The following is a 24,460-nucleotide window of genomic DNA, read 5'->3' on the forward strand; positions in this document are numbered from 1 at the left end:
GCCCTTTTCCCGCCACTGCGCCGGCGCCATCTTGTCTCCCTCAGGACCTGAGGGGCTGAAGGGTCAGTGAGGGAAACCTGAGGGACTGAAGAGTTCAGGAGGAGGCTGAAAGGTCAGTGACGGGAACCCGAAGAGTTCAGGAGGAGGTTGGAGGGTCAATGAGGGGCATCTGAGGGGTACCTGCGGGGATGAAGAGCCAGGAGGACACCAAAGGGTCAGTGAGGGGCACTTGAGGGACTGAAGGGTCCAGGAGGAGGTTGGAGAGTCAATGAGGGCAACCTGAGGGACTGAGAGTCCAGGAGGAGGCTGAAGGGTCAGTGAGGAGAACCTGAAGAGTTCAGGAGGAGATTGAAGGGTCAGTGAGAGGCACCTGAGGGGAATGGCGGATGTGTGAGGAGGTCTCTGATGGGTTGAGGGGTCCCTGAGTGGGGCAGCTCTGCTCCAGCTCTCAGAACCCAGAGAATTTAAAATCCTAAATGACCGTTTTAATCTGCCTCTGATACAGGTGTTCCAGTGGTGGTTCCTTTTGACACGACCCAGCTGGTGTGGGGTACAGCAGGTAACAATATTTAACTTCTTCTGAGGTGAGAATATTACCCTGCCTTGGAGGTAATTTTCCTACAGAAGGAAACAAAAATTCTTCTATCTAATGGGATGGGAACACGTTTGAGGGCCCCATTGTTCAGTGGTTTCTGTAAAGCAAATTTGGTCTGTCTCTCTGTGAGAGTGTAGTTTGAAATGCTCTTTTAGAAAAATCACTTGGTTCTCAGGTAACTGCTTATTTTTCTTTAAAATGTAGACTTATTTGTTCTCTAGTTCAACAGACCTTTATCCTAATGCCTGATGAAATGGTTAACAATTCTCACACGAGGTTCCAGGTATAAAGACTGTGAAAGCCATTCAGGATTTTCTTCTAAAGATTGAACAGGCATCCTCTGAAAAATGTCAGCAGTTCTCTCCTATTAAAGGTTATTAAGATTTGGACAATGCCATGGTTCCTTTTACAACAAAAACCAGAATTTGACAACCATTTGTTAAGTATCTAAATGTCTCTGAGGAACCCATGGAATAATAAGAGGCATTCAGAGGGGCTAAAAAAGCACCCATGGCCCCACTTCAGCATCTCCAGAGAGATCCTAGGTGTTCTCAGGGCTGGGCAGTAAATGCCACATTGGCAGCCTGAAAAAAACTTGTTTTCACAAATTTTATTTTAATAAATTCACAACTTTTCTATTTTCAGGAAGCAATAAACTCACATTTTAAAGTAGTTTAATATTTAGTCCAAAACCTCAGTTAAAGGTGCTTTGCAACGCAACACTTCTCTTTTCTCACATATAAATTGCCTTTTAAATATGAGCTGCCTCATTAAATTCAGTTGGCTTCCCAGAGAGAAGGAGGGTAAATATTTTTCAGAGCCTGGTGCTAATGGAGTCATTTAATGATGAATAATAAATAAAAATTACAGGCCTCTATTTGAGAAGCTTAGGTAGAGCTGTCACAGTAAAATTCATAACTTCCATCGCCAAATCCAAACAATAAAGAATTGTCTACTTCAGATGGCTTGAAATGCTTCTTATTGAAAACAGATGCTATTAGGTCAAAACATTTATGTTAAAAAATAACTTGTTATTCTCACTGTGAGTGGTCTTAAGTGATTTGTTTGGATATTTACAAAATATGAGTCAGTTTCCTTCAGTTTCAGATAAAGAATGAGCCATTCTCATTCAGCACGGGACTTTGTTGCACTTTCAGATCTGCATCCAAACCTTGCTCGTCCTGTAAGTCTCACAGCCTTTTGTTCCCAGAGGAAATTGTATCTGAGTGTCTTATATTACTTCAAAATTATGTAATTGATGTGTATTTAGGTACAGATAGCATTAGTGCAATTGTTGTGTTGGGTAGAAAGGACCTTCCCTTCTTTGTGTGCAAAGCAGCAAAATGAAAATTGATGCTGTTGCAGTGCACAGCCCATGGGTACCACAGGCACAGATATTGACTGGACAATTCCATGTATCAGAGGCTCTTTTGTAGCACTTGAAATGGATGTGCTGAATTAGTGAAGACATTATTGAGGACATGACAGAGTCAGCATTATGCAGCCACAATCATCTGGGACCTCAGCAGCCTCTCAGGCACACTGGGAAGGCAGGGTAAAAACCTCACAGCTCCATGGCAGGGCTGGTTCTGTTTCTTTGGGATGAAAAATGGGTTTGCATAGGATCACAGATTGGTTTGGGGTGGAAGGGAGCCTAAAGCCCATCCAGTGCCACCCCTGCCATGGCAGGGACACTTCCACTGTCCCAGGGGGGCTTTGGACACTGCCAGGGATCCAGGGGCAGCCACAGCTTCTCTGGGCACCTGTGCCAGGGCATGCCCACCCTCCAAGGGAAGGATTTCTCCCCAATATCCTAAGCCCACTCTCTCTGTTTGAAGCCATTGCCCCTTGTTCTGTCCCTCCATCCCTTGTAAAGAGTCTCTCTCATGTTTCTTGTCAGCTCCTTCAGCCCCTGGAAGCCACAATTAGGTGACCCCAAAGCTTCTCTTTTCCAGCATGAGCAATCCCAATTCTTTCAGCCTTTCCAAACATCCTGGAGCCTCCTCTGGGCTCACCCCAAGAGCTCCAGGTGCTCCCTGTGCTGGGACCCAGGGCTGGAGGCAGCTCTGCAGGTGGGGTCTCACCTCAGCAGAGGCAGCATCCCCCCTCCCCTGCCCCAGGGAAACTCTGATGTTCCTGGAAAGAGTGAAAATAGGGAGTTTTCCTATTCCCACCACTTTTTATTTGGGATGGCACAGTTTATTTTCTCATTTTCTTTAAACAAATGAAAGAGGAACTCAGAAAAGGGATGATCTAAGAGAAGTTTTCTATCTCCTTAGAGCCATACTGATCCAAACTGGTGTTCAGCAATGCTAATCTAACCTGCCATTCACAGTTCCTCCCAAATAATGATCCACTAATCCAGCTAAAAGCTTTTATTTTGCAAATAAAAGCTTTTGTTTCACAAATAAAACTTGAGTATTGCAGTTAGCAACACACAGCAATGAAAGTATTTTCATAAAATAATAATTGATGATAGAATGATCAGTGTGTGTTGTGTTAGGCTGTGAAAACAGCTGAACACACAGTTTGAAGTATCCAAATGGCACAGTTTATGAGTTTGCTGTTTATTTTAAAAAGTGAAAGAGATTCAAGTGTAAACACTTGCAGTGCTCAGGAGTTGGTTGAGCAGCCTCAAGCAGAGCTGTGCCAAAATAGGCACCATAGGGGGGGTTCCCCTCCTCTTTTGGGAAATGAGTTGCACAATGAGCTGATCAAGGAAATGATCTCTGGAAGTTTTTCTGCCTTCCTCAGTCCAAAATAGTTTCCAGCCAGATCAATTCCTTCTGCCAGTTCCCCATGCAAGTTTGGGGTTGGAGACACAGAGGTGAATATTTCTACAGCAGGGCCAGGGCAGATTTCTTTGGGAAATTGGATATTTACACCAGAAATTAGGCACAATCAGCCTAATTTCTGCAGGCACTGATCCTAAATGTTAGTTCTTTTGACATTTGGTGGTGAAATACAGGGAATGTTGCACTCTAATTTAATAGATTTTTTTATTATTATTATTAATTAAGAAACAAAACCCAAAATAGAAAAAATCCTAATCAGGATCACTGCATGCAGTGGACATAAAGCATTCGGTCTGGAAGGGGGATATTACAGTGCTGCACGCAAGTGGCCTCTTCCCGAGTGTGTCCCTCCCTGCAGCATAAGGCAGTTCCCGTGCTCCCTCTAGTGATCCCAAGGAAACAGGAGAGCTGCAGGTTTGTGAGCACGTCCTCGATATCGTTGCAGTGAAGTCAGGCAGGTCACGCTGGTTTGGGAATAGGTACAAAGTGAATCCTGACTGCGTTATTGACCTGCAGCCCTGCCCTTCCCAGCTGGCTCTGGAATTCTGCTGGAATGGGACACTCAGGACTGCCAGAAGGGCTCGTGTGAAGGAGCTGGGGCTGCCACATCCCTGGGAGGGACCAAGGCCAGCCTGGACAGGGCTTGGAGCCCCCTGGGACAGTGGAAGGTGTTCCGGCCATGGCAGGGTGGCACTGGATGGGCTTTAAGGTCCCTCCAACCCAAACCATTCCAGGATTCTGTGATGAGGAATTGAGGCAGGATGCTTCATGTTTGAAGGATCCTGGCAGTATTGCATTGTCAGTCTGTTCTTCCAGCCCTTGTCCCACTCTGATTGTCCTTGCTGAACTCTTAAATCCCAAATGAGCACTGCAAAACTCTTCTCTACACCAAGGACCACCCGAAAAACAACAACAACCCACCACAGAGCTGTTAAGTTATGTTGTAAATAGACAGATAGATAATATATCTGTACCTACATGTGTGTGTTTGCTCCCAGTAGTTGTGTTTGACAATTGAGAACAGGATGTTTTTACATAATAGACACAGGTTTAGCAAAGCAGAATAAGATTGATTTTGGTCTGAATCAACAGAAAAGCTCCTTGCCTCGGCTCCCTTGGAGTCACTTGAAAGATAGCAAGAGAGAGGCACCTGTAGAAATTTAGGCAGCTTGGCTGAGGCAGGACAAGCTCCTGTAGGTGCACACGTGTGGCTAGTGGTGCTGAGAGCCAGGAAAACCTTGGGCACTTCACCGTGAAATAAATCCTGTCCAGACTTTCCATGGAGCATTTGAGGAGATCTGAGACCTGTGCAGAGAGCATGAAACAACAACATTGCTGCCTACCTGAGGAGAGATTGCTGTAAAACAGCCAAAATTCTGAAGGCTTGGGGTGAACTTTTGTCCTCTCATTTTCTTCACAAACAGAAACAGATGCATTTATTTTAATATTTTTATTAGTCACAATTTTTTCCTAAAGTAAACTTGTGTGTTTATATTTTACTCTTTAGCTCATACAGTACTGTAGGATAAATAGATTAAAATGATTACCAGCCAGAAATATGTTTATTATCATCAGCAGAGTATAATTCCATGAAATCTAATTCATCATCTACATCTGGGTTTAATACTTGTACTCTATAATCTTTTTATTTTTCAGAATGTAATCGGGCTGGTTATTGGGAAAACAGATGTCAGAAGCTTTCCAGACCGAAAAAGTACAGTCCCTTTAAACTCTTTTTACTTCATTTTCTTCAACGGTATAATTTGGCAGAGATGACTGAAATCAAGGTTTAAATGATAAACAGATTTCTCAGTGTAAAATGGATAGAATAAAATGCACTCAAAAAAGTGGTGTCTGTTTGAGAACCAAGATGAAAGAGCAGCATTGGTTTGGCTGAGCCATATCAATTAGAAATTGGAAAATCTCTGTCATGGAAGAGTTTCATGCTCTGAAGATGGAACCAATATGAACCCACTCTTCCATAAATACTGCTGGGATGGAGCTGGTGCCTTCATATTTGTTCTCTCTTAAAACAGAAATGTTGAGGACATGTCTTGTGGAGTGACACAAGTAATTTCTGGCCTGAGTAGCAACAGCTTCATCTGGGACAAAATGGGAGTTATATGTTATTAATAATGTTAATTGGAAATTGAAATAACAAATTTACAGTCAGGGTTGGTGCAGACACTGTCAGGGAGCACCTCCAGCCCTGGAGAGCCATTCCAGCTCCAGGAGAAGGGCTCAGTTTTTCTGCTGCCACTGGCTCCTGCTGAGGTTTTAGGGGAAAGTCATTGTTGTCACCTGGAACTGGGGCCAGCCTAGTGCAGAGTCCACAGAGGGCTGTTGGTGTGTGTGCCCCATGGGCCTGCACTCAGGGCACTCTGGGAGATCACTCGAGTTTTCCTGGATAATTTGGTCATCTACTGCATCATGCTGTGATCCTGGAAAGCTTTATTAGTTACCTGTATGCGACAGGGCAGGGATGCAGACACCAATATCCTGAATTTTCCACAGCACTGGAAACATTTTGCTTTATTGAATTGCCCCCGCTGGCAGTGACCCTGCAGCCTGGGCCATCAGCCAGCCCAGCTCCCACAGACCTGGGGCTGTGTGACACAAACAGCCCTGCCTGTGTGCCAGCCCTGGTGTCACCTCCCACAGCTCCTGCCCCTCTCCTGTTTGAGGTTCACACCTGCGGGGTGCTCAGGTACAGCCACAGCAGGAGCTGCAGCCCATTCCCAAACAGCACCGTGCACCACCTGCTGGCCTCCAGCGGGAGAAAATTCCTGCTCAAACACAGGAAAACCCCAAAATAGTGGTTTTTATGCACATATTCTAGTTAGAAATCAAGCTGTGCTGAGCAATTGCTGCAGCCCTGTTTGTTTTTGCAGACATTGGCACTGAGAGATACACCTTCAATTTCACCATTCGTGATTCCCCAACTTATTTCATTAACGTCCAGTCCTGGGGCAGAGAAGAGTACATCAGATCCCTCTCAGAAAGCTTCAGGGTTGGTGACTGTGGTGAGCTTGTTTATTTTATTTTATTTTATTTATTCCCACCACGTTTCTGTTTGCATGGTAATCAGGGTTGTGCTGGTGGCTTTGCTGTGTTTTGCTCTGAGGACTCACAAACAGCCTAATTGGAAACAAATTGTTCAGTTCTGTTCAATAGAAAGAGGAAAGGAACAAGATTCCAAGGATTTCAACTGAAGCCCAGTAAATATGTCAACAAAAGAAACCCACTGGGTGCAGCAGCTCAGAGCTGGCCTGCAGTTAATCAATGTCAAAGCTCACGTTATATTGAGGTCTTAAACATGATGAAAAATAAGCTGTAAAGCAGTTTGCTGTTTGTCTTCCCTCAGTTATAGATATTACTATGATTGCTGATAAAACCACAACAAAAATCCTGTATTTATTTACAGGATGCATTTTTATCTTTTTTAAGTTCATTGAAAGATTTTGCTGCCTGTGGTTGTCAGAGTAAAACTTGTGAGCATACAGACTGTGCACACAAAAATATCTATAACTGTACCTATAATCAATTTCTAACATTACTTATCAATGTTTTATTTTAGTTACAATTGAAAATCCATTAATTCAGTCAAAGGAAGCAGAAAGAGAAGAAAAATTCAACCCTGTAACTCCTAGGTAAACTTAAAGCATAGAGTGGTAGTTCTTTCTAGAAAGATCAGAGTTAAGACTTGCTTTAATTTCCAGCCACATGAAATTGGTAGAAATTTTTGGTGTTTTCTTCTTGTGTAGCTGTACCTCCCTCCTGTGCTCAACAGTGTCTGGTCAAATCTCAGAGGAGAATATATTTAATAAACAAAAGGTCATAAAGCAATAATGTTCTTTGTTACTAAACAGAGTAAATTTCATTCTTTGAGTAAAATTGACAAGCTTTTTTTATACCTTTAGGAAAAACTATACTGGAATAAAGTTGCTTTTCCATATGAATGAACATTTTACACTGTTGATACCTCAGTGAGTGCTGTGCTGATCCATGGGATTTGTTCTGTTCTAGTGGCTACAAATTATTGCTCAGTGAAAATCACTCTGTGGTTAAAACCTCCTCCTGCTACGACACAGACACCAGGCTCCTGGCCCTGCTGCACCTGCCTGTCAAGGACCCTCAGGATTATTATTCCCTGGGGGACATCGTGGCCAATGGACAGAGCCTCCATGGGAGAGTCCTCAATGTGCTGGCAGCTGTCATGGCAGTGAGTGAGGAGCATTTCTGAGCTCTGCTATGAGTAACTTCATTGTAAATCTGTGTAAATGTGGATTTTGGACTGTGATGGCAGTGAGTGAGGAGCATTTCTGTGCTCTACCACGAGTAGCTTCATTGTAAACCTGTGTAAATGTGGATTTTGGGCCTCACAGTGGCCAGGACTCCATTTGTTCAGCTTGGCAGCTGAGTGACAATAACCACACACACCTTTTGATGAGATTTTTATCCACAAAATAAAGGGAAAATGAAGTGATCCCATTTTTAGTAGTCTAGAGTCTTTCTTCCCTTTTCTAACCCTTCTCTAGGTTATGAGTTTTATTCTTCCAAACACTGAATAGAACACAAGTGACTTCTCTTTCTTCCTCAAGGTTGGGGAGCCAAAGTATTTCATGACTTCGGACAAAAGGAAAGGCCAGAGGTGTGAAGTAAAGCTGTATGATGAAACAGAGAGGTCTTTCCCAATAGTATGGTAAGATGTTCTTTAATTCACTAAATGTTCTTTAATTCACTAAAAATATAATGCAAACATGCATAAAGAAATTAGCTACCACACACACTAATTAACTATAAACCCGTCTTTTAATTTAAATATATTGTTATTTAGAAGGCAACTGAGATGAGGCAACAATGTACACTGAAAAGAGACTTAAAGAAGAGATTCATTAGAATGGCCTTATATATCTTGTGCAGTTTTATGGCTTGCTGACAGCCTGCTGGCTCATGAATGGCAAAATGAAGCTCAGTTCCAAATAATTCCTTTTTTTAAATGTGGACATTTGAGCTAATTCAGGAAATGACTTTTACAACCAGCTGCAAAGGCTGTTTTGTCTCTTCCACAAGCACGAGGGCAGGAAAATGAAGAGCATGATCCATTTTTAAAGCCAAGCAGAACTGCAAGTGGAGTGGAAAAAGGTTGAAATAGTTTTTAAATATTTAAAATAATGCAGGAACGTTATGATGCAACTTTGGCTGTATTTTCAAACTTTGTCCTGTTTACAAACACAGCTCCACTGAGCCCATCCCTGAACAGGGCCTTGTTCACAGAGGAACCTTTGCATTTTGCCCAGAGTTTGTTCAATAAACTCGTGGCTTTTCCAAGTGCAGGGGCATGTGGGGCTGTGGTGTCCCCTTGCCCTGGGATTGCTCTTTGGTGGTTAAAAAGTGACTTCAGGGCCCTTTGTTCCCTCGGGGGAAGCAGGCAGCCAGCCCTGCACTGTGGGCTGGGAACTGTGTTGCCACCAGGGATGTTTAACACAATTCATGGCCACAAACCAAGAGAAGCAGCTCTGGGGTGAGCCCCTCCAGCCCAGGGTTAATTTGGAAATTACCTCCTCCATCAGCCCTCTCGGTGCTGGCACTTGGGCACTGTCAGGGGATTCCAGAGCCCAGCAGTCAAGAGCTGCCTGGGCAATATCAGATGAAAAGGAAATATCTTAAATCTTTTCCCAAGGATTAAGGAGAAAACCCACCAGACCAAGTCTGTGCTTTGGCTGTGCTCTTGCCAGTCAAATTTAGGAGGAGCTGAATGAGATTTTATCAAGAGACCATGAAATTACCATTTTTGAGGGATGTTTCTGACCTCACTCCAGTCCCATCATCCCCAGCCACAAAGATCCCAGTGTTGGAAGTGCTGAACATCTGGCCTGGGGATCTGAGCAATCAGCCTGGCCCAGCACACACAGCTCCTTTAACTGGGATTTGCTTTAGCTAGAAATTACTTGGATAAAAGCTGAAACACAGCATTTTCCCTGGTATATTCTGCATTTAGACCATCTTTATTTTATCCTGTTTGGGATAAAGCAGGAATTTCATGGCACATGGAATTTCAGTGCCATGTGTGTCACAAAGGAGTTGTGTCCCCTTTGGCCAATTTTATTACAACTACATTATTTAGTAATTTAGTACTAAACACTTTGAGTGCTGTTTCAAAAATGTTTTGATACATCCACTTTTGTTTAATTTAGCTGGGATAATGAATCCATCCAGCTGGCACAGAGTTGGATCCCCCAAGAAACAGGTAAAGCAGTCTGGTTTATGGTTTTATTGAAGTTCTTCATGTGACATTTATTCTCCAGTAACATGGAGGTGTTTTTCTGCACAGTTATATTTGCATCAGATGTGAGAATCAATTTTGACAAATTTAGGAACTGCATGACTGCAACTGTGATATCCAAAACCATCATTACAACTAACCCAGGTAAGAGCTGCTCAAGTATTTGTTTTTAGTAATTATTCTAGTCTAGAATGCATTAATTAATCTACTGGAACTGTGATTTCTTCTGCTTGCTCCTCACAAAGCTCCCTGCTTTTTGTCTGCTATGTGATGACCAGTTCCTTTGGCTTCTACTTTTATTTTATTTATTTCTTTATTTTATTTATTTTATTTGCAACCTTCATATGTTTATTCCATGCAGGATTAACAGTAAAAATAAAAAAGAGAAAAGCAAATCTTGGCTAATTCCAATGTGTTTGTGCTACCAGAATAAAAGCTTGTAAAATATAAAAATGCCGTGCTTTTACATGCAACATATACTGATAACTTTTAAAAATGCATCTTCAGAAACAGCAGAAGCAAATGTTCTCTTCAGCTTCATCAGAGAGAGTGCCCAGGCAGGAGCTCTGCCCAGCCCCATGAAGGAGCTGCCAAATGAAACCATTAACTGTAAGCATTTGATTTTATTTACCTGCACAGACTCATTTCATAGTGCAGCTGAAAGAGTTCCTGCTCTGTGTGTTCACAGAAACAAAGCTCAGGTCCAGCCTGACTGAGCAGGTAAAGTCTGGATGGTTTCTTGGGGCTGTCCCTTATTTTATCTTTATGTATCTCAGCTGCCTGTGCCAGCTGCAGCCTGTCTGCTGTGTTCTTTCTGTCTGCAAACAGCTGGAGAAGTGAGGGGGAAAGCTTTTGTCAAAAACTCCTTTTGGAGGATGCAAAGATTAAATCATAGATATATTCCTGATCTGAACCCCTTTTGTTTTACTTTTTTTTTTTTTTTTTTTTTTTTTTTGAGGGGAGCTTTACTGCTGCTTTAAATCTCTTTTTTATTGCCTTATTGCCATTGCTTTTTGAATAATTTCTGGCTCAGACACACTTAACTTGTCTTTTAAACTTGTAGTGGAGACTGTAGTGGATGTCTACACAGTGGAACAGCTGAAAGAAAAAGCTCTCCAGAGTGATGGGAAGCTGGAGCCTGTCCATGGAATTATTTATGGCTACATTTCCACCCTGGACATCGACGAGAGCGTGTCCAGAGTCCTGCGCAACAGATGGTGAGTGACTGCCTGCCTGGAGTGTGTGCTGAAACTGCTTGTCCCTCTCCCCAGAGCCACATGACATGGAGCAATGTTTTAGTCACATCCCAGAGAAGAAATAAAACTGCTCTGGAGGATGCCATGTGGGCTTCTGGTGGGGGATTTTGTTGTGGGGTTTTGTTGAGGGTTCTTTGTGGTCCTAGAGTGAAAAAGAAAGAGGTCACTTTGTCTCAGACAGACTCAAGAGTTTAGAAGAGGAATAATTTTTTAAAGACAAAGTCTCTTGGGAAATCTCAGTCTAGAAAAATGTTTCAGGAAGAACAAATTGCACATCTGCACAAATTTTCTCCTTGTTTCTCAGCTCAGTGTGCCGGTTCATCGTGAATGAGGTGTCAAACACCTGCACCTTCTGCACCCACGTCTCTCCAGAGGCCAAGTCCACCTTTGCCAGCTTTGACATCCTGGTGGATGTGACAGACCACACAGGCACCCTGCGCTCCTGCTACCTGGCTGACTGTGTGGCTGAGGACACCCTGGGCTGCACAGTAAGGGGGATTGGGCTGCTCCTGCTCAGCTGGGGAGCCTGAGGGGAATTACAGATATCTGAAAATGTTCTCTGTGTGTGGGTGCAAGAGTGACAAAAATGGGAGGGAGGGATGGACGGACGGATGGACGGACACACAGAGCTTGGCAGAAGTTGGAAATCACCAGATGCCAACAGGAATTGTGTTCAGTGTAAGACTGAACCCAGTTCAGAACACTCTTTTTCTGAGAACGTGGCTGGAAATCCCTAACACTGATTTTCAAACACCCTGTAGTTTATCTGGTTAATGTCTTGGTACACATCTCATACCAAGCACTAGGTTAAAATAGAAAAATACAGCTTAGAAATGTATAAAAATATGTAAGATGTTCTTTTCATCATCATTCTGTTGTGGAGATGATTTAACCACCTGCTGAAGTGCTCTGTGGTGTCCTGTTAACAGGTCACTGAATTCCTCATGCTGGAAGATGACCAGAGGACTGCAATGAAATGGCAACTCCTCTTGGAACGAAGCAAGATTTACTTCAAAGTTAGTATTTAATGCTTAATTCAAAACAGTACCTGGTTTTCACTTTTATACTTGTCCTTTTGGGCAAAACTCTTTTTACTCTCCCATCTCCCCTTTCTCTGTCCCTATTTCCAGGACAAAATGAAAGTGTTTGACTTCAGCAGTGACAGGCAGATGGCATAACTGTGTACTCACACAGGAAATAATGTAAATAAACCTGTCAAACATCTGAAAATAATCTCTGTCAAGGTGCTGTGATAACAAAGATCCTTAATTATTTTTCCAGGTTACTTCATCACCCAATTGGAGAACTGGATTAAAAGTGAATCTTCTTTCCTGCAAACTGGCAGATCCCATAGAGGCCAGTCAGAGCTTGTTGGGAAGAGACTGGAATTATTTATAAATGCTAGGAAAGGCTTCCTTCACTCTCTTGTTAGAGATGGAATTCTGCTGTTGTTAGGTTTTGCCAAGTCCGTTCTGATGCTAAAGGAGAAGTGCACGTTACAATACCTCTAAGTGAGCTTCTGAGTTAATATTTTTGGGTGATTTTACTTTAAAAAGTATACTTGGGCCTCAGCCTAAATGTTAATTCTAAAAATTCAACTCCTTTCAAGGGGGCTGGAAATTTCCTCACTCAGCTGAGATCTTTGAAAAAATCAGAAATAACAAATAGGTTAAAAGAGATCTATTGAACTTGTGTGGTTTTAACTGTTTTTGTGAAAGAAATAAAGACCCCCCCCCCTTGAAACACTGCCTGGGTTTGTGCTGCATCTGGCTGAGGCCAAACATGGAGCTGTGGGCAGAGCAGGGCTGATTCCCTTTGGGCAGACTAGGTCTAATTAGAGCAGAGTAATCAATTAGCAGTGACCTCTGACAAGCAAAAATCAAGCTGAGGCTGTAAGCAGGACTCTGGTCTCCAAAGCTGGATTTAAAGAACCCAGGTATGTATATTGTGCCTTCTTCCATGTATTTTTTCCCCTGTTTTTAACATATTCCTGTCCATAGCTTCACTCCTGAGCATGTTGGGACTCAGCCTGTTTCCAACAGAGGGAGATCCCCCAGCCCTGCTCTGCCAAAGGGTTTCAGGGCAGGACATCCCAGGGAACTCTGATCCCCCTGGTGCCCTCCCGACCCTTAAAGCAACGTGGCACAGAGAAAACCCCCCAGAAACAGGAAATCCTGACAAGCAATCCCAGACTGCACCCCTGGCTCATGGGTGGCAATAAAGACCCCAAAAATGCTGCCAGTGCTGGGTCACAGCATCCCTCTTGTAGCAATAAAGGATTCAACATTTCCCAGCCATAACAATTCCCATTCTGAAGGGAATGTTTCCCATAACTTAATCCCAATTCTGTCAATACCCAGGGCTGGAGACCAAACTGAAAACGGTGCCCTGCTGCTGTTGCCAGAGATGGGAAATGCAAACAGTACAGACACTTTAATTCCATCCTTCCTCTTCCAGAACTGTTCACCCTAATGGCTCTTTTAATTCTGAAGAAATTCTAAAGGAATTCTTTAATTTCTTCTGCCAGTGTGGTGTGCACCCTGGACTGTGCTGCTCTCACAGAGCTGCTTCTCTTTGGGAGACAGGATTTTTCTTTGTAGAACTCCCCATTTTTAAACCAAAGCTTTTCCTAGCAGTTATTAAGATCTGGCTCTGATAAATGGAAGTGTTTAACTTTGCTGGTTTGCATTTATATAAAAACAAAACCAAAAAATTCCATCTGTTTTTATTAGAAGTGAGCCAGTTCTGTGCAACCTTTGAAAATCAAGGTTTTGATGTTTGCATGGGGAGGATTTTTTAAATTATATTTTACAACTTGCTGTTGAATTGAAAGAGAACTCGCTGTCATGCAAACCGGTGGGGAGTGCTGGAACAGCTGGAGTTGGGAACTGGGGAAAGTTACCCAGTGTGGCTTTCAGCAGCTGGAAACACTTAAAACTCAAAATGCTGCACTGCACTGGGTAACAGCAACTGCTGCACTTACTGTTTCACTAAAAATACATTGAAATCACTCAAAAGAAAAGTTTGGTGGTGATCTTTATTCATATGCTTCTTTATTCTTGATCATTTTACATTATTTCACTTTTAGAACATTTTAAAATCTCAGTTTAGGCAAAAAACAATCTGCCAAACATCTGGCACGCTTCCTGCTGCCTTTGCCCCCTGGAGTGGAAGGAAAAGCCATCCTTCTTTAATTTGTATGTTTGAAAAAAGCAGGGAGGATCGCAAAACTAATCCAAAAAATCAAACATCTTTCTCTTCTAGAGGAAACTCTTTGCAAAGCTGCAACTCTTGATTTAGGGCTGAACATCTTCACATAAACCTTTGATTTTCCACAGCACAGCTGAGCCTTAGCTCCTACATCATCATTTGAATTGTTTTGATCAGTAATTTTTATTTTAAGGCAACACTCAAAGCATCAGCAGAAGAGAAGCACATGCAGAAGGACAGCCACGCCCATTGCCCTCTCCGATGTCTCAGCCTCCAGTTCCCAGGTACGGTTTTGGAATTAAATGTTGGAATCTGGAGCTTCTGGGCTCCACCTGCTCCAGGCTGGGCCGAACTCCAGGTGTGCTGAAGCCTCCATGGAGATGGGGCAGTGGCACTCAAACACCTTTTGGGCTCTGGGGTTCCGTGCCCTGCACCACCTTGAACCTCATGGACAGCACGTCCCTGATCCCCGCCTCGATCTCATCGTTGGCCTCCACGGACCCCACTCCTTTGGGAGACCCCGTGAGAATCAAGTCCCCTTCTTCCAAGGTGAATATGTGGCTGATGTAGCTGATCAGGTAAGGGATGGAGAAGATCATGGACGAGGTGTCCCCCTCCTGCCTCAGCTTCCCGTTCACCTTCAGCCAGATCTGCAGCTTGTGCGGGTCTGGGATCTTCTCCTTGGGCACGAAGTCACTGACGGGGCAGGAGGAGCCGAAGCCTTTGGCCAAGGTCCAGGGCAGCCCCTTCTGCTTGCACTGCTCCTGGGTGTCGCGGGCGGTCATGTCCAGGCACAGGGCATAGCCCGCCACGTGCTCCATGGCCCGCTCCTGCGGCACGGCCTGCGCCCTGCGGCCGATGAGCACGCCCAGCTCCACCTCGTGGTGCAGGTTCCGGCAGTAGTAGGGCCGCACGATCGGGGCCCCCTCCCGCACGTAGGCCGAGGAGGGCTTGAGGAAGAAGAGCGGCTCTGCGGGCAGGGCGCTGCCCATCTCCTTGGCGTGCTCCGCGTAGTTGCGCCCCACGCACACGATGTTCCTGCCCCACTCCCAGAAGCGGGACAGCGGTTTGGAGCCGGCCATGGCCGCCCTTGCCGCGTCCTTGCGGGTCCCCGCACGGCGCCGCCGCTGCTCCCGCTCCTCCTCCGCGGGCCGAGCGGGCGGGCCGGGGGCCGGGCCCGGGGCCGGCCGGGCGCAGCGCCGCCCCCCGCACGCCGGGCCGGGCCGGGCCGGGCCGTGCCGGCGCTGCCGCCGCCTCCTGGGGCGGACAGCCAAGGTAACCGGGCCGGGCGGGGTGCACGATGCTCCGCGGGGGCTGGCGGGGGCTCGGCACCGCCCTGGCAGCCGGGGCCGTCCTCGGGGCCGTTCTCCGAGCCGGTACGTGCGGCGGTTGCTCTCGGGCCGTGCCTCGCGGCCGCGGGCGTGCCGGGCCCCGGGGCTGACTCACCGCCCGAGCAGGCCGGCAGCTCTGGGCTGTGCCGTGCCGTGCCGTGCCGAGCCCATCGCGGAGGCCCTGCGGAGCCCCGGGCCGGCGGTCAGTGCTCAGGGAGGAGGAGGATGAGGAGGATGGGGGGCCGGGCTGCGTTCGGCGGGTGACAGCTTGTACCGGTGATGGAACCGACCCCAAACGGTCCGAGCTTGCGGTTGCATTTCGGGCCTAAATCCTCAACGCCTCTCCTGGGCTCTCTGGGAATCTCCTCAGGTGGTTTTGCATCGCTGGGGTTTTGAGACGTGGCTGTGATGGGCGAGAATCGCCGGGGTTCTGTGGCAGGGACGCTGCCGAGAGCTGCAGCGTGGCAGTGCCAGACCGAGCCTGTGACAGGTCCCGAGCTCCCAGGGTGAGCTCTGCACCTTCCCCTGCCGGGCCTGGGAGCTGCCCTGGCTTCAGACGCATGTCCTGGAGCCACAAACTCGCTGGGTATCCCAAAAATCCTCGCAGAGTGTAAAGAGTGAGCGTGGTTCTTGTGAGGCAGCACAGCAGCTGGGCGTGCAGTCATTTCTGAGTGACAGCCCTGCTTGGAACGGGAATTTTCCACTCTTTTATGTAATAGAGTAACCCCAAACGTTCTGGAGGAAGTGCAGGAATCAGCTGGGTTCTGAGGGAACCTGCCTGCTGACATTAACACCTCCAGCTGCAAAACCTTTCCCCTGGGCTGCTCCAGCTGTGCCCATGATCATTCCACAAGCCCAGGTGGGTGATTCAGAGCTGCTGTCCCATTCCTCTGCTCCAGACAAAGCTGAGCGAGAATGAATCACTGGGCATTCATGAATTCTGGGGCAGAGCTGTGTGTGTGACAAGATCTGAGCATGGCCAGGGAGCTCCTCTGGGCTGGACAGGTCTGAGCGGAGCATGAGGAGCTCCCTGCTCTACTCCTGAGCCGCACATGGCAACTCACAAAGCACGAGTTTCATTCTTGGTGGATGTTTTCTCGTTCCTTTGTTGAAATTACATGTTTGGAAACATTTCCTTATGTGGTGCAGCTTGTTTGTTTGTTTGGTAGGAATTGCAAATTACACATGCAAAGAGGCTGTGGGATCCCGGCCGAGGTTAGAGATGGTTCATAGGAAAGAAGCGTTTGAAGTTTGAGTTGAAGTTAAGGTTGGGTTGTTTCCTTTTGTTTGGTTGTATTTTTTTCCTAGTTGGTGTCTGGTGTGCAAACAAACACCCAGTATAGATAACTCTTGTGACTGACAGATCCAAAAGTTCTCCCTGTTGGCGAGCAGTTGTTTTGGGGCATTTTTTTCCCCTCATCAAAGACTAGTAAGGGCTTTTTTGTGTTCTTTTTTTTTGAAAGGAGTCTTCTCCAGAGGAGCACTGCAGGTAGGGATGCTTCTCCCAATCCTGTAAATACTCAGTGCATGCCTGTTGTGTTGTGCTTTGGGTTTGCTTTTGGAGCACTGTGTTTAATTTCAGTGTTCCCCATCCCTCACGAGCAGGGATGGTGGAGGTGGAAGAGCAAGAAGCTCTGGGCAGGATGGTTGTGCCAGAGGGCCCTGACAGCTCCCTGTGCCTGGCAGCAGGAGCAGATCTGCAGGACTGTGGGGCTCTTATCAGGGGTGGGCAGGCTGGGACAGTGGGACAGGGTGAGCGCCAGCACAGGGACCCTCCCTGTGGCACGGAGGGAGGTGGCCAAGCAGGAAAGTCAGGAGCCTCTGGGAGAGTCAGTGGTGCAGAATAAAATGGGTCTGAGCCAGCACAGGCACCTCTGGGTTGTGCAAACACCTCGTGGGTGCTCAGCCAGCAGTTCCTGACCTGCAGGGACTGGCACCTCTTTCCCTGCGAGTGTTTGAGCTCAGCTCTGAGCTGCAGCGCCCCAGCAATGCCAGGCCTGGCTGTCTTTGCTTCCCTTCCTTCAGTTCCTGTGGTAACACCTCTCAGGGTTGGTTATTTCTTTAAGAGCCTGTGCACTGAGCAGTGGAGCCCAGGCTATTTGCATCTGGAGTTTGCTTCTTGGATCTGATTAAACATTGAACCCAAAGCAAACATGGAGGCTCTGGTGTTGCATCAGGGCAGGCATGAGCAAGGGCCCTGTGTTACCTGGCCAGGTAACCCTTCCTCCCTCGGAGAGCCTGTTTGCTGTCCATGTGCACTGCAGGATGACCTTTCCCCCAGAAATACAAACTGGATATTTCTGTCAGAGCAATGTATTTCCGTATTTCCCTTTTTTTTTTTTTTTTTTTTGCCCTTCTTCCTTTTGGTTTTTTGGCTCTGACGTGTCCTTTGTGCCTTTTCTGCAAAATCACTGTCCCAGGCTGACCTTTGCCCAGCTCCATTCTGCTCTCCTGCCCCTTGAAATCTCCTCTCTGGTGCAAGTGCAGAGTTGTCCCTGCATGGAAAGCAAAGTGTCCTGTCCTTCTTGGGGCAGCTCTGGAGCACCCAGAGCTCCAGAGTTTTGTCCCATGGTGGCCTCTCCCCTCATGTCTGAAGGGGGCAGGTTGGGCTGTGCTGTGAGCTGGGGCCCCTGCCATGCCCTGTCCCTCCTGTCCCCTCCCAGGGCTGAGCTCTGGCTGTTTTTGGTGCCCAGGTGCAGCACAGCTGCGAGCTGGATTCCTGCACACCGAGCACGAGCTGAGGGAGCCCAAGGCAGTGAGCCAGGCCAACATGAAGGTGGAAATCCTGCCCGCCCTCACTGACAACTACATGTACCTGCTCATCGACCAGGACACCAGGGAGGCTGCCATCGTGGACCCCGTGCAGCCCCAGAAGGTAACACCCCCCTGCTCTGGGGTGGCCTTGCAGGAGGGAACGAGCCCCAGGCTGCCTCAGGTGTGGAGGAAAGGCTGGAAGGGCTGGCTGGGCACAGGGAGAGCCTGGGGACACCCCAGGGACTGCTGTGTCCCTCATTTCAGGGATTGCTGTGTCCCCCACTCACCCCAGGGACTGCTGTGTCCCTCATTTCAGGGATTGCTGTGTCCCCCACTCACCCCAGGGACTGCTGTGTCCCTCACTCATTTCAGGGATTGCTGTGTCCCCCACTCACCCCAGGGACTGCTGTGTCCCTCACTCATTTCAGGGATTGCTGTGTCCCTCACTCCATCCCGGAATTATTGACCTGTTTTGGGATTTTAGCCTTAATTTGATGTAGGGCAGAAAAGGGAAATGGCACTTGGGGCTGGGTCAGGGCTCGTGTGCTGTCCTCTCCCTCCAGCCCGTGTGGGATGAGCTGCTGCAGGGCTGCTGTGGCTCTCTCTCCTTGTGCCCAGGTGCCACCAGGGGTGCTGCCAGCTCATCCCATGGTGTGACTCTCCTCCTGTGTCCCTCCTGCAGGTTTTGGATGCAGTCAAGAAGCATGGAGTGAGGCTGACCACTGTCCTGACCACCCACCACCACTGGTAACCACCCTGTCCCTGGTCCCTCACACACACACAGCCAGGATCCAGGGTGATCTCTGAGCAGCAGCTGAGGCAGAAGGACCAGAGCTCATCCTTTGGCCTTGCTCTGAGCTGTGTGTCAGTGCCTTTCACCTTTGAAATGGTGATTTTCGCAGGCAGCCAGTGCAGTGCAGGGTGTGGAGGCAGCTGTGGGTGTGGGAGGGAGCAAATTTGTGCTGAGGTGCCAGGACAGGCCCGTGAGGCGTCCTGCAGTCAGCACTGTGGGAGGATCACACAGGTACCAATTGGCTCTGCCAGGGTCTAACATGAAGGTTTTGTGTAGTAACCTGTGCGTGGGTCAGAGTGGAGCCACCCCTGTGGCTGGAGAGTGAAACAAGCAGCCCTGAGCTGACAAAGCAGCAGCACAGCAGTGCTGGGCTCTGGGCTGGCTCTGTGCCTGCTCCCTGGTGTTTTGTGGGGTGCTGGAGTGCCCATTTTCCCATTCCCTGCCCCAGGTACTGCAGAGGTTACTGGGAGCCCCTAAGCTGCTGTTTCCCACCTGGGATGGACCTGTCAGGGGTTGATTCCCCCTCTGAGTGCCCCAGTTACTGCAGAAATGATCTCCACTCCTGTTGTTGTGCCTGTCCTTGGCTGTGAGGAGCGATGATCCTGGGAGAGGCTGGATCAGAAATGATCACCCGGAGCTCACCACTGCCCTCCCAGTGACCACAAACCTGTGCTCATCCCTCCCTAAACCCCTTTTTCCCCTTGCAGGGACCATGCAGGAGGCAATGAGAAGCTGGTGAAGATGGAGCCTGGGCTGTACGTGTATGGAGGGGACAGCAGGGTGGGGGCCCTGACCCACAGAGTGTCCCACCTGACATCTCTCAAGGTAAAGGGAGGCACTGCGGGGCTCTGGGTGTCCCCTCCTTGTGGCACAGCTCTGTCCCACCTGGGCTGGGCACCTCTGGTGCCTTTCAGCACATGGGGGTATCTGAAATGCAGCTTTCACCATTTTCCAGCCCTGGGACGGCAACGCCTCTGCCTTGTGTGAGGACAGCTCTGGGACACCTGGGACGTGCTGGGTGTCCCTGTGCAGCTGGGGGACAGGGCAGGGGCAGTGTGACAGGGGCAGTGTGACAGGGGCAGTGTGACAGTGTGACAGGGCAGGGATTGTGGGATGGGACAGTGTGACTGTCCTGTCACACTGGGCTGGGGCTGTGTGACAGGACAGGGTCAGTGTGACAGGGTCGGTGTGACAAGGCAGGGACAGTGTGACAGAGCAGGGTCAGTGTGACAGGGCAGGGACAGTGCTTTGCCAGGAGCACAGTGAGATCCAGGAGAACAGATCCAGCTGTTCCTGTGGGATGCCAGCTGGGAGATGGGCTGAGCACAGCAGTGCCAGCCTGGTTGTCCCCTGCTGCCAGGGAGCTGGGACAGGTGACAGCGCTGCTGGGACAGGTGCAGGCAGGCATGAAGGGCCTGGGGTGCACCCCAGGAGGGGCACAGCACAGGAGGGAGCACAGGAAGGGGGGCACATGAGGCTGTGTTGAATCCTTGCCTTTTCCTCATCCACTTCTCCCCTTCAGCTCCATTTCTGTTTGGGGTTTTTTCCACGCTCCATCAGCTTTGTTTAGGATTCTCTGTTGGCTCCTGCTGCCAGCCAGGCTTTGAGTGCATGGACATGAAAGGATGTGGCAGTTCCCTTTGTCAGGACACCTGCTTGAGGAAACAGCTCCGTGCCAGCCCTCCCTTCCCCCCCGGGCTCTCCCAGGAGAGAGCTGCTGCTTCCTGCCAGCCTGGGGCACATTTAGGGCCATTAGAGCACTGAGAGTAGCAATTCTTCTCTAACCATGCCATTGCAGCTTCAGCTTTAGTGTTCTGCCTTCTTCCCAGGTGGGATCTCTGAGTGTGAAATGCCTCAGTACGCCGTGTCACACCTCGGGCCACATCTGTTATTATGTGACTAAGCCAAATAGCTCCGAGCCACCTGCAGTTTTTACAGGTGAGGAGTTGGGAGGTTCCCTTGCAAAAAACAGAAGCTCCCCCTCTGCCTGGGTGCCTCTGGATGTGCATCCCTCCCTCCCTTCCTGCCAGGATATCCACACCCTGCTCCCCTTTCCAAGCAGGTGGAGCTGGGGAAGCCCCTGTGGATTTGTGAGCCAGGGCTGCACACCCTGCAGGCAGCATCAGCAGCGAGCCCTGCATGAGTCCGACATCCAGCATTTTTTTTTTTTTCCTGGACAAAAGAGCTGTTGGTTTCCTGTTTGAGGCCAAACTGATCCCAAATCCTGTTGGCTGATCCCAAACCCTGTTGCTTTTCCATATATCTGTGCTCAGGTCTGACAGCAGAGAGAGGAGAGAGTAGGGGAGTCAGGGAGGGCTTGTGCTCCACTGCTGGTTTGGGGCCTGGATCCTGCTTTGGGGAGAAGGATTCCCCTTCCCTGGGGCTCTGCTTCATCCCTGTGTTCTCCAGAAGCTCCTGCATGGAAGAGAAAGAGCCTTAAGATTTTAGGGAGCACTGGGCAGAAAATAGAGGTGACTCATCTTTGTTCAGTTTCACAGCAAAGTGTTCCTTGTCCCCTATAGAAAGGACAGCAGGGGACAGGGGCTGCCCACAGCTCGGAGGTGCTGGCAGGAGGTGCCTGGTGAGGCTCCCACGTGTGCCAGCAGTGCTGCTGTGGCCGTGCCCGTGCTCAGCTGCTGTGCTGGGGCTCAGGCTGGTGTGGGCAGCCTGCTGTGGCCTGATGCCATTGTCACCCCTGCAGGTGACACCCTGTTCGTGGCTGGCTGCGGGAAGTTCTTCGAGGGCACCCCAGAGGAGATGTACAGGGCACTGATTGAGATTCTGGGCAGCCTGGACCCCAGAACGGTACAAACCTCTGCTTTTGTGTGAGTGAGCAGCCCAGAGCAGCACCCAGGGCAGAGGAACACCCTGAGGGTGCTGCTGGGCACAGAGACTGGAATGGATGCTTACAGGAGTCCTGTGGTGCTGCAGGGCCCTGGGGAGGGTTGGCCTGCCCCAAATGTGTTTGTGCTGTGTGGGGAAGGAGCAGGGGCTGGTGGTTCAAGGCTGCTGGGCTGGGACATGGGGCTCTCATCTGTTCAGCTGGCAGCTTGTCCTGCCTGCTGAGTCCTGGCACGTGTGCCTGACTCCATTTGGGGGTGTTGGGTGGAGTGTGCTGTTCCTGCTGTGCTGCTGGCACCTGGCAGTGCCATTGCAGTGCCCAGTGTCACTGTGTCACTGTCCCTTCTCTTCCAGAGGGTTTACTGTGGCCACGAGTACACCATCAACAACCTCAAGTTTGCTCGGCACGTGGAGCCCAGGAACCCCAACATCCAGGAGAAGCTGGCCTGGGCCAAGGTGAGCTGAGCTGCTCCTCCTTCCCTGCACACAGAGCCTTGCTCAGGAGCTGCAGGAGAGGAGACAGGGCTGGGAAAACAGAGGGAGTTAAGAGCCAGGATGCTCTGTTCCAGGGGAGCAGGGTTTGCCTGTGCCCACAGTTTGCTGTCTGGGGGAGAAGTTCCCTGCCTGGAAACTCCTGTTGTGTCCAGGACCCTCCCTGCTCCCCAGAATTCCTGGTGGAGCAGCCCTGTGTCCCTCTTTGCAGGCCCAGTACGACAGTGGAGAGCCCACCATCCCCTCCACCATCGCTGAGGAGTTCACCTACAACCCTTTCATGAGAGTGAGGTAGGGAACCGTCCCAGTGCCTCCCACATTCCTGCCCGGGAGCCTCCAGGGCTCCCACTGGCTGTCCTGGCAGAGGGTTCCTGCATTTGGGAGTTGTGCTGAGCCTCATTCCCTGACCCAGGAGGCAGAACAGCCTTTGGTGTGTCTGTTCCTTCATCTAGCAGCTTCCCTCATCCTGCTGGGGCACAGAGGTGCCGTTTCCTCCTGAGCCTGCAGGCCAGGCTGGGAGCTGTGCCAAAGGCCAGTGTTTGGTGCTGAAGTGCAGCCCTGAGCCCTGACCTGGTGCCTGCAGGATCCCACCCTGACCCTGCTCTTCCCTCCTGGCAGGGAGAAGTCAGTCCAGGAGCACGTTGGGGACAGCGACCCTGTGCGGGTCATGGGCGCCATCAGGAAAGAGAAGGACAACTTCAGAGTGCCCAGGGACTGAGCCCTGCCTGCATCACTTTAATGTCACTTCAGGTGTCACTTAGACCTTTCAGATGTTTTAGGAGTCAAATCTTCTGTCATGGTTGAAGTTTTCTTTAGGTTTTTTGTTTTGTTTTAATTCAGAAAAAAAAAAAGCACTTTGCCCTTGTTGAGATGTTCTACAGCATATTTATATTATGATGAAGAATATTTATCCTCCTCTTGCTCTCTCAAGCTGTCACGTGTCACCTGCAGATCATTGTGCAAGTGTTGGTGTGAGACCCCAGGCTGGGCAGGATCAAGCCTGGGGGTTCAGGAAGCAGCTCCTGTCCTTGCTGTGGATGCACAAGGTGGGACTGAGATGTCTTTGTGTGAAGCAGAGACCAAACACAGGAGCTGAAGATCTCAATGTTTCCTCCATGCTGCTACTTCAACATTCTGGGTGTCCTCCAGAGACAGACCTGCCGTGCCAGTGCTGCTTCAGGGTGTCCCCTGGGAGCCCCACGGGCTGCCCTGGCTCTGGGGGTGGCTCTGGGGCCATCCCGCTGCTCTGTTGTCCCCAGGCATGCTCTGCTTGCACCCTTTGAGCCCCAAGCTGTTGCATGAAGCTGCTCCCTGCTGTCCCCTGTGTGTGAGCTGTGCCAGGCTCTGGCTGGTGCCTCAGAATGCAGGAGCAGCCACTCCTGGTGGGTGCCTGTCCCCCTGAGGGTGGTGACAGCCCTGCAGCAGGCCTGGCAGTCACAGGCAGCTGAGCAGTTGTTACCTGTCCCCAGGTGAGCAGGGATGGGGGGTGGCACCAGGTCTCCATTTGCTTTAAAATGCTGAATTTTCTGTGATTCAGAGAGAAAAGTGTTACCTAGAGCCGTGCTGCCACACCTGAGTGTGACTGTCCTGAGGGCTGGGCAGAGGGGAAATAAAGAACAGCTGGAAGCAGAGGTTGTTAACTCACAGATTCCTGAATTTCTTGGGTTTGCACTAGAGATTGAAGTCAACCAGCTGGGAGTGTCATTCTGCCTAATCCTGGGGTCAGTGGGTGGCACTGTGGGGACCCCAGGGGCTTCAGTGGCAGCTGCATTTTTGTGAAGGGAACACAGAGAGGGTTCAGCCCTGGTTCTGCTGCCTGTGAGTGCCAGTCCTTCCTCAGGAGGGGCATTTGGGCCCCTCAGGACAAGAGGGACATGAAGGGGCTGGAGCATGGCCAGGGAAGGGAACGGGGCTGGGAAGGGCTGGAGAATTCCTGGGGGAGCTGGGAAGGGGCTCAGCCTGGAGGGTTGGGCTCTGCTCCAGGGAACAGGGACAGGAGCACAGGGAACGGCCCCAGGCTGGGCCAGGGCAGCTCAGGGTGGGATTTTGGGAAAATTCCTTCCTGGAGGGGCTGCCCAGCCCTGGCACAGCTGCCCAGGGCAGGGGT

The 24,460-nt window shown here is 49.3% G+C and overlaps 3 protein-coding genes across 8 annotated transcripts; 2 read left to right on the top strand and 1 right to left on the bottom strand.

Moving 5' to 3' along the window:
• The first annotated feature begins 1,709 nt into the window (after positions 1–1,709).
• Positions 1,710–12,560, top strand: MEIOB (meiosis specific with OB-fold). 2 transcript variants are annotated; one of them, XM_059484567.1, is made up of 13 exons: positions 1,710–1,778; positions 5,047–5,104; positions 6,282–6,413; positions 6,968–7,040; positions 7,417–7,612; positions 7,992–8,092; positions 9,588–9,640; positions 9,725–9,820; positions 10,184–10,285; positions 10,740–10,893; positions 11,237–11,420; positions 11,862–11,948; positions 12,214–12,560. In XM_059484567.1, exons 1-13 carry the CDS (start codon positions 1,710–1,712, stop codon positions 12,328–12,330), a joined length of 1,422 nt encoding a protein of 473 aa, XP_059340550.1. In that variant the 3' UTR covers positions 12,331–12,560. The 2 variants fall into 2 exon arrangements, with proteins under 2 accessions (XP_059340550.1, XP_059340551.1); XM_059484568.1 differs by lacking the exon at positions 11,862–11,948.
• A 1,390-nt stretch (positions 12,561–13,950) lies between these two features.
• FAHD1 (fumarylacetoacetate hydrolase domain containing 1) lies at positions 13,951–15,306 on the bottom strand. Its single transcript, XM_059484741.1, has one exon. The coding sequence runs from the start codon at positions 15,222–15,224 to the stop codon at positions 14,538–14,540; it is 687 nt and encodes a 228-aa protein (XP_059340724.1). The 5' UTR covers positions 15,225–15,306; the 3' UTR covers positions 13,951–14,537.
• A 38-nt stretch (positions 15,307–15,344) lies between these two features.
• Positions 15,345–23,993, top strand: HAGH (hydroxyacylglutathione hydrolase). 5 transcript variants are annotated; one of them, XM_059484496.1, is made up of 10 exons: positions 15,385–15,417; positions 16,937–16,962; positions 18,167–18,348; positions 18,910–18,974; positions 19,728–19,845; positions 20,850–20,958; positions 21,722–21,825; positions 22,216–22,317; positions 22,565–22,644; positions 22,972–23,993. In XM_059484496.1, exons 3-10 carry the CDS (start codon positions 18,244–18,246, stop codon positions 23,069–23,071), a joined length of 783 nt encoding a protein of 260 aa, XP_059340479.1. In that variant the 5' UTR covers positions 15,385–15,417; positions 16,937–16,962; positions 18,167–18,243; the 3' UTR covers positions 23,072–23,993. The 5 variants fall into 5 exon arrangements, with proteins under 5 accessions (XP_059340478.1, XP_059340476.1, XP_059340479.1 ...); XM_059484495.1 differs by lacking the exon at positions 16,937–16,962 and having other exon boundaries at positions 15,345–15,417; XM_059484493.1 differs by lacking the exon at positions 16,937–16,962 and having other exon boundaries at positions 15,365–15,518.
• The last annotated feature ends 467 nt before the right edge of the window (positions 23,994–24,460 follow it).

The sequence above is a fragment of the Ammospiza nelsoni genome, chromosome 17 (genome assembly GCF_027579445.1).
Source record: "Ammospiza nelsoni isolate bAmmNel1 chromosome 17, bAmmNel1.pri, whole genome shotgun sequence".
Lineage (NCBI taxonomy): Eukaryota > Metazoa > Chordata > Aves > Passeriformes > Passerellidae > Ammospiza > Ammospiza nelsoni.

Excerpts from the sequence above, each read along its gene's own strand:
- FAHD1 (XM_059484741.1), bottom strand. The coding sequence starts at position 15,224 with ATGGCCGGCTCCAAACCGCTGTCCCGCTTCTGGGAGTGGGGCAGGAAC.
- MEIOB (XM_059484567.1), top strand. The coding sequence starts at position 1,710 with ATGAGCCATTCTCATTCAGCACGGGACTTTGTTGCACTTTCAGATCTG. Across the intron at positions 9,641-9,724 it reads TTGGATCCCCCAAGAAACAG|TTATATTTGCATCAGATGTG; the intron begins GTAAAGCAGTCT and ends TTTTCTGCACAG. Across the intron at positions 11,949-12,213 it reads GAAGCAAGATTTACTTCAAA|GTTACTTCATCACCCAATTG; the intron begins GTTAGTATTTAA and ends TTATTTTTCCAG.
- HAGH (XM_059484493.1), top strand. The coding sequence starts at position 15,443 with ATGCTCCGCGGGGGCTGGCGGGGGCTCGGCACCGCCCTGGCAGCCGGG. Across the intron at positions 18,975-19,727 it reads CTGACCACCCACCACCACTG|GGACCATGCAGGAGGCAATG; the intron begins GTAACCACCCTG and ends TTCCCCTTGCAG. Across the intron at positions 22,318-22,564 it reads AGAAGCTGGCCTGGGCCAAG|GCCCAGTACGACAGTGGAGA; the intron begins GTGAGCTGAGCT and ends CCCTCTTTGCAG.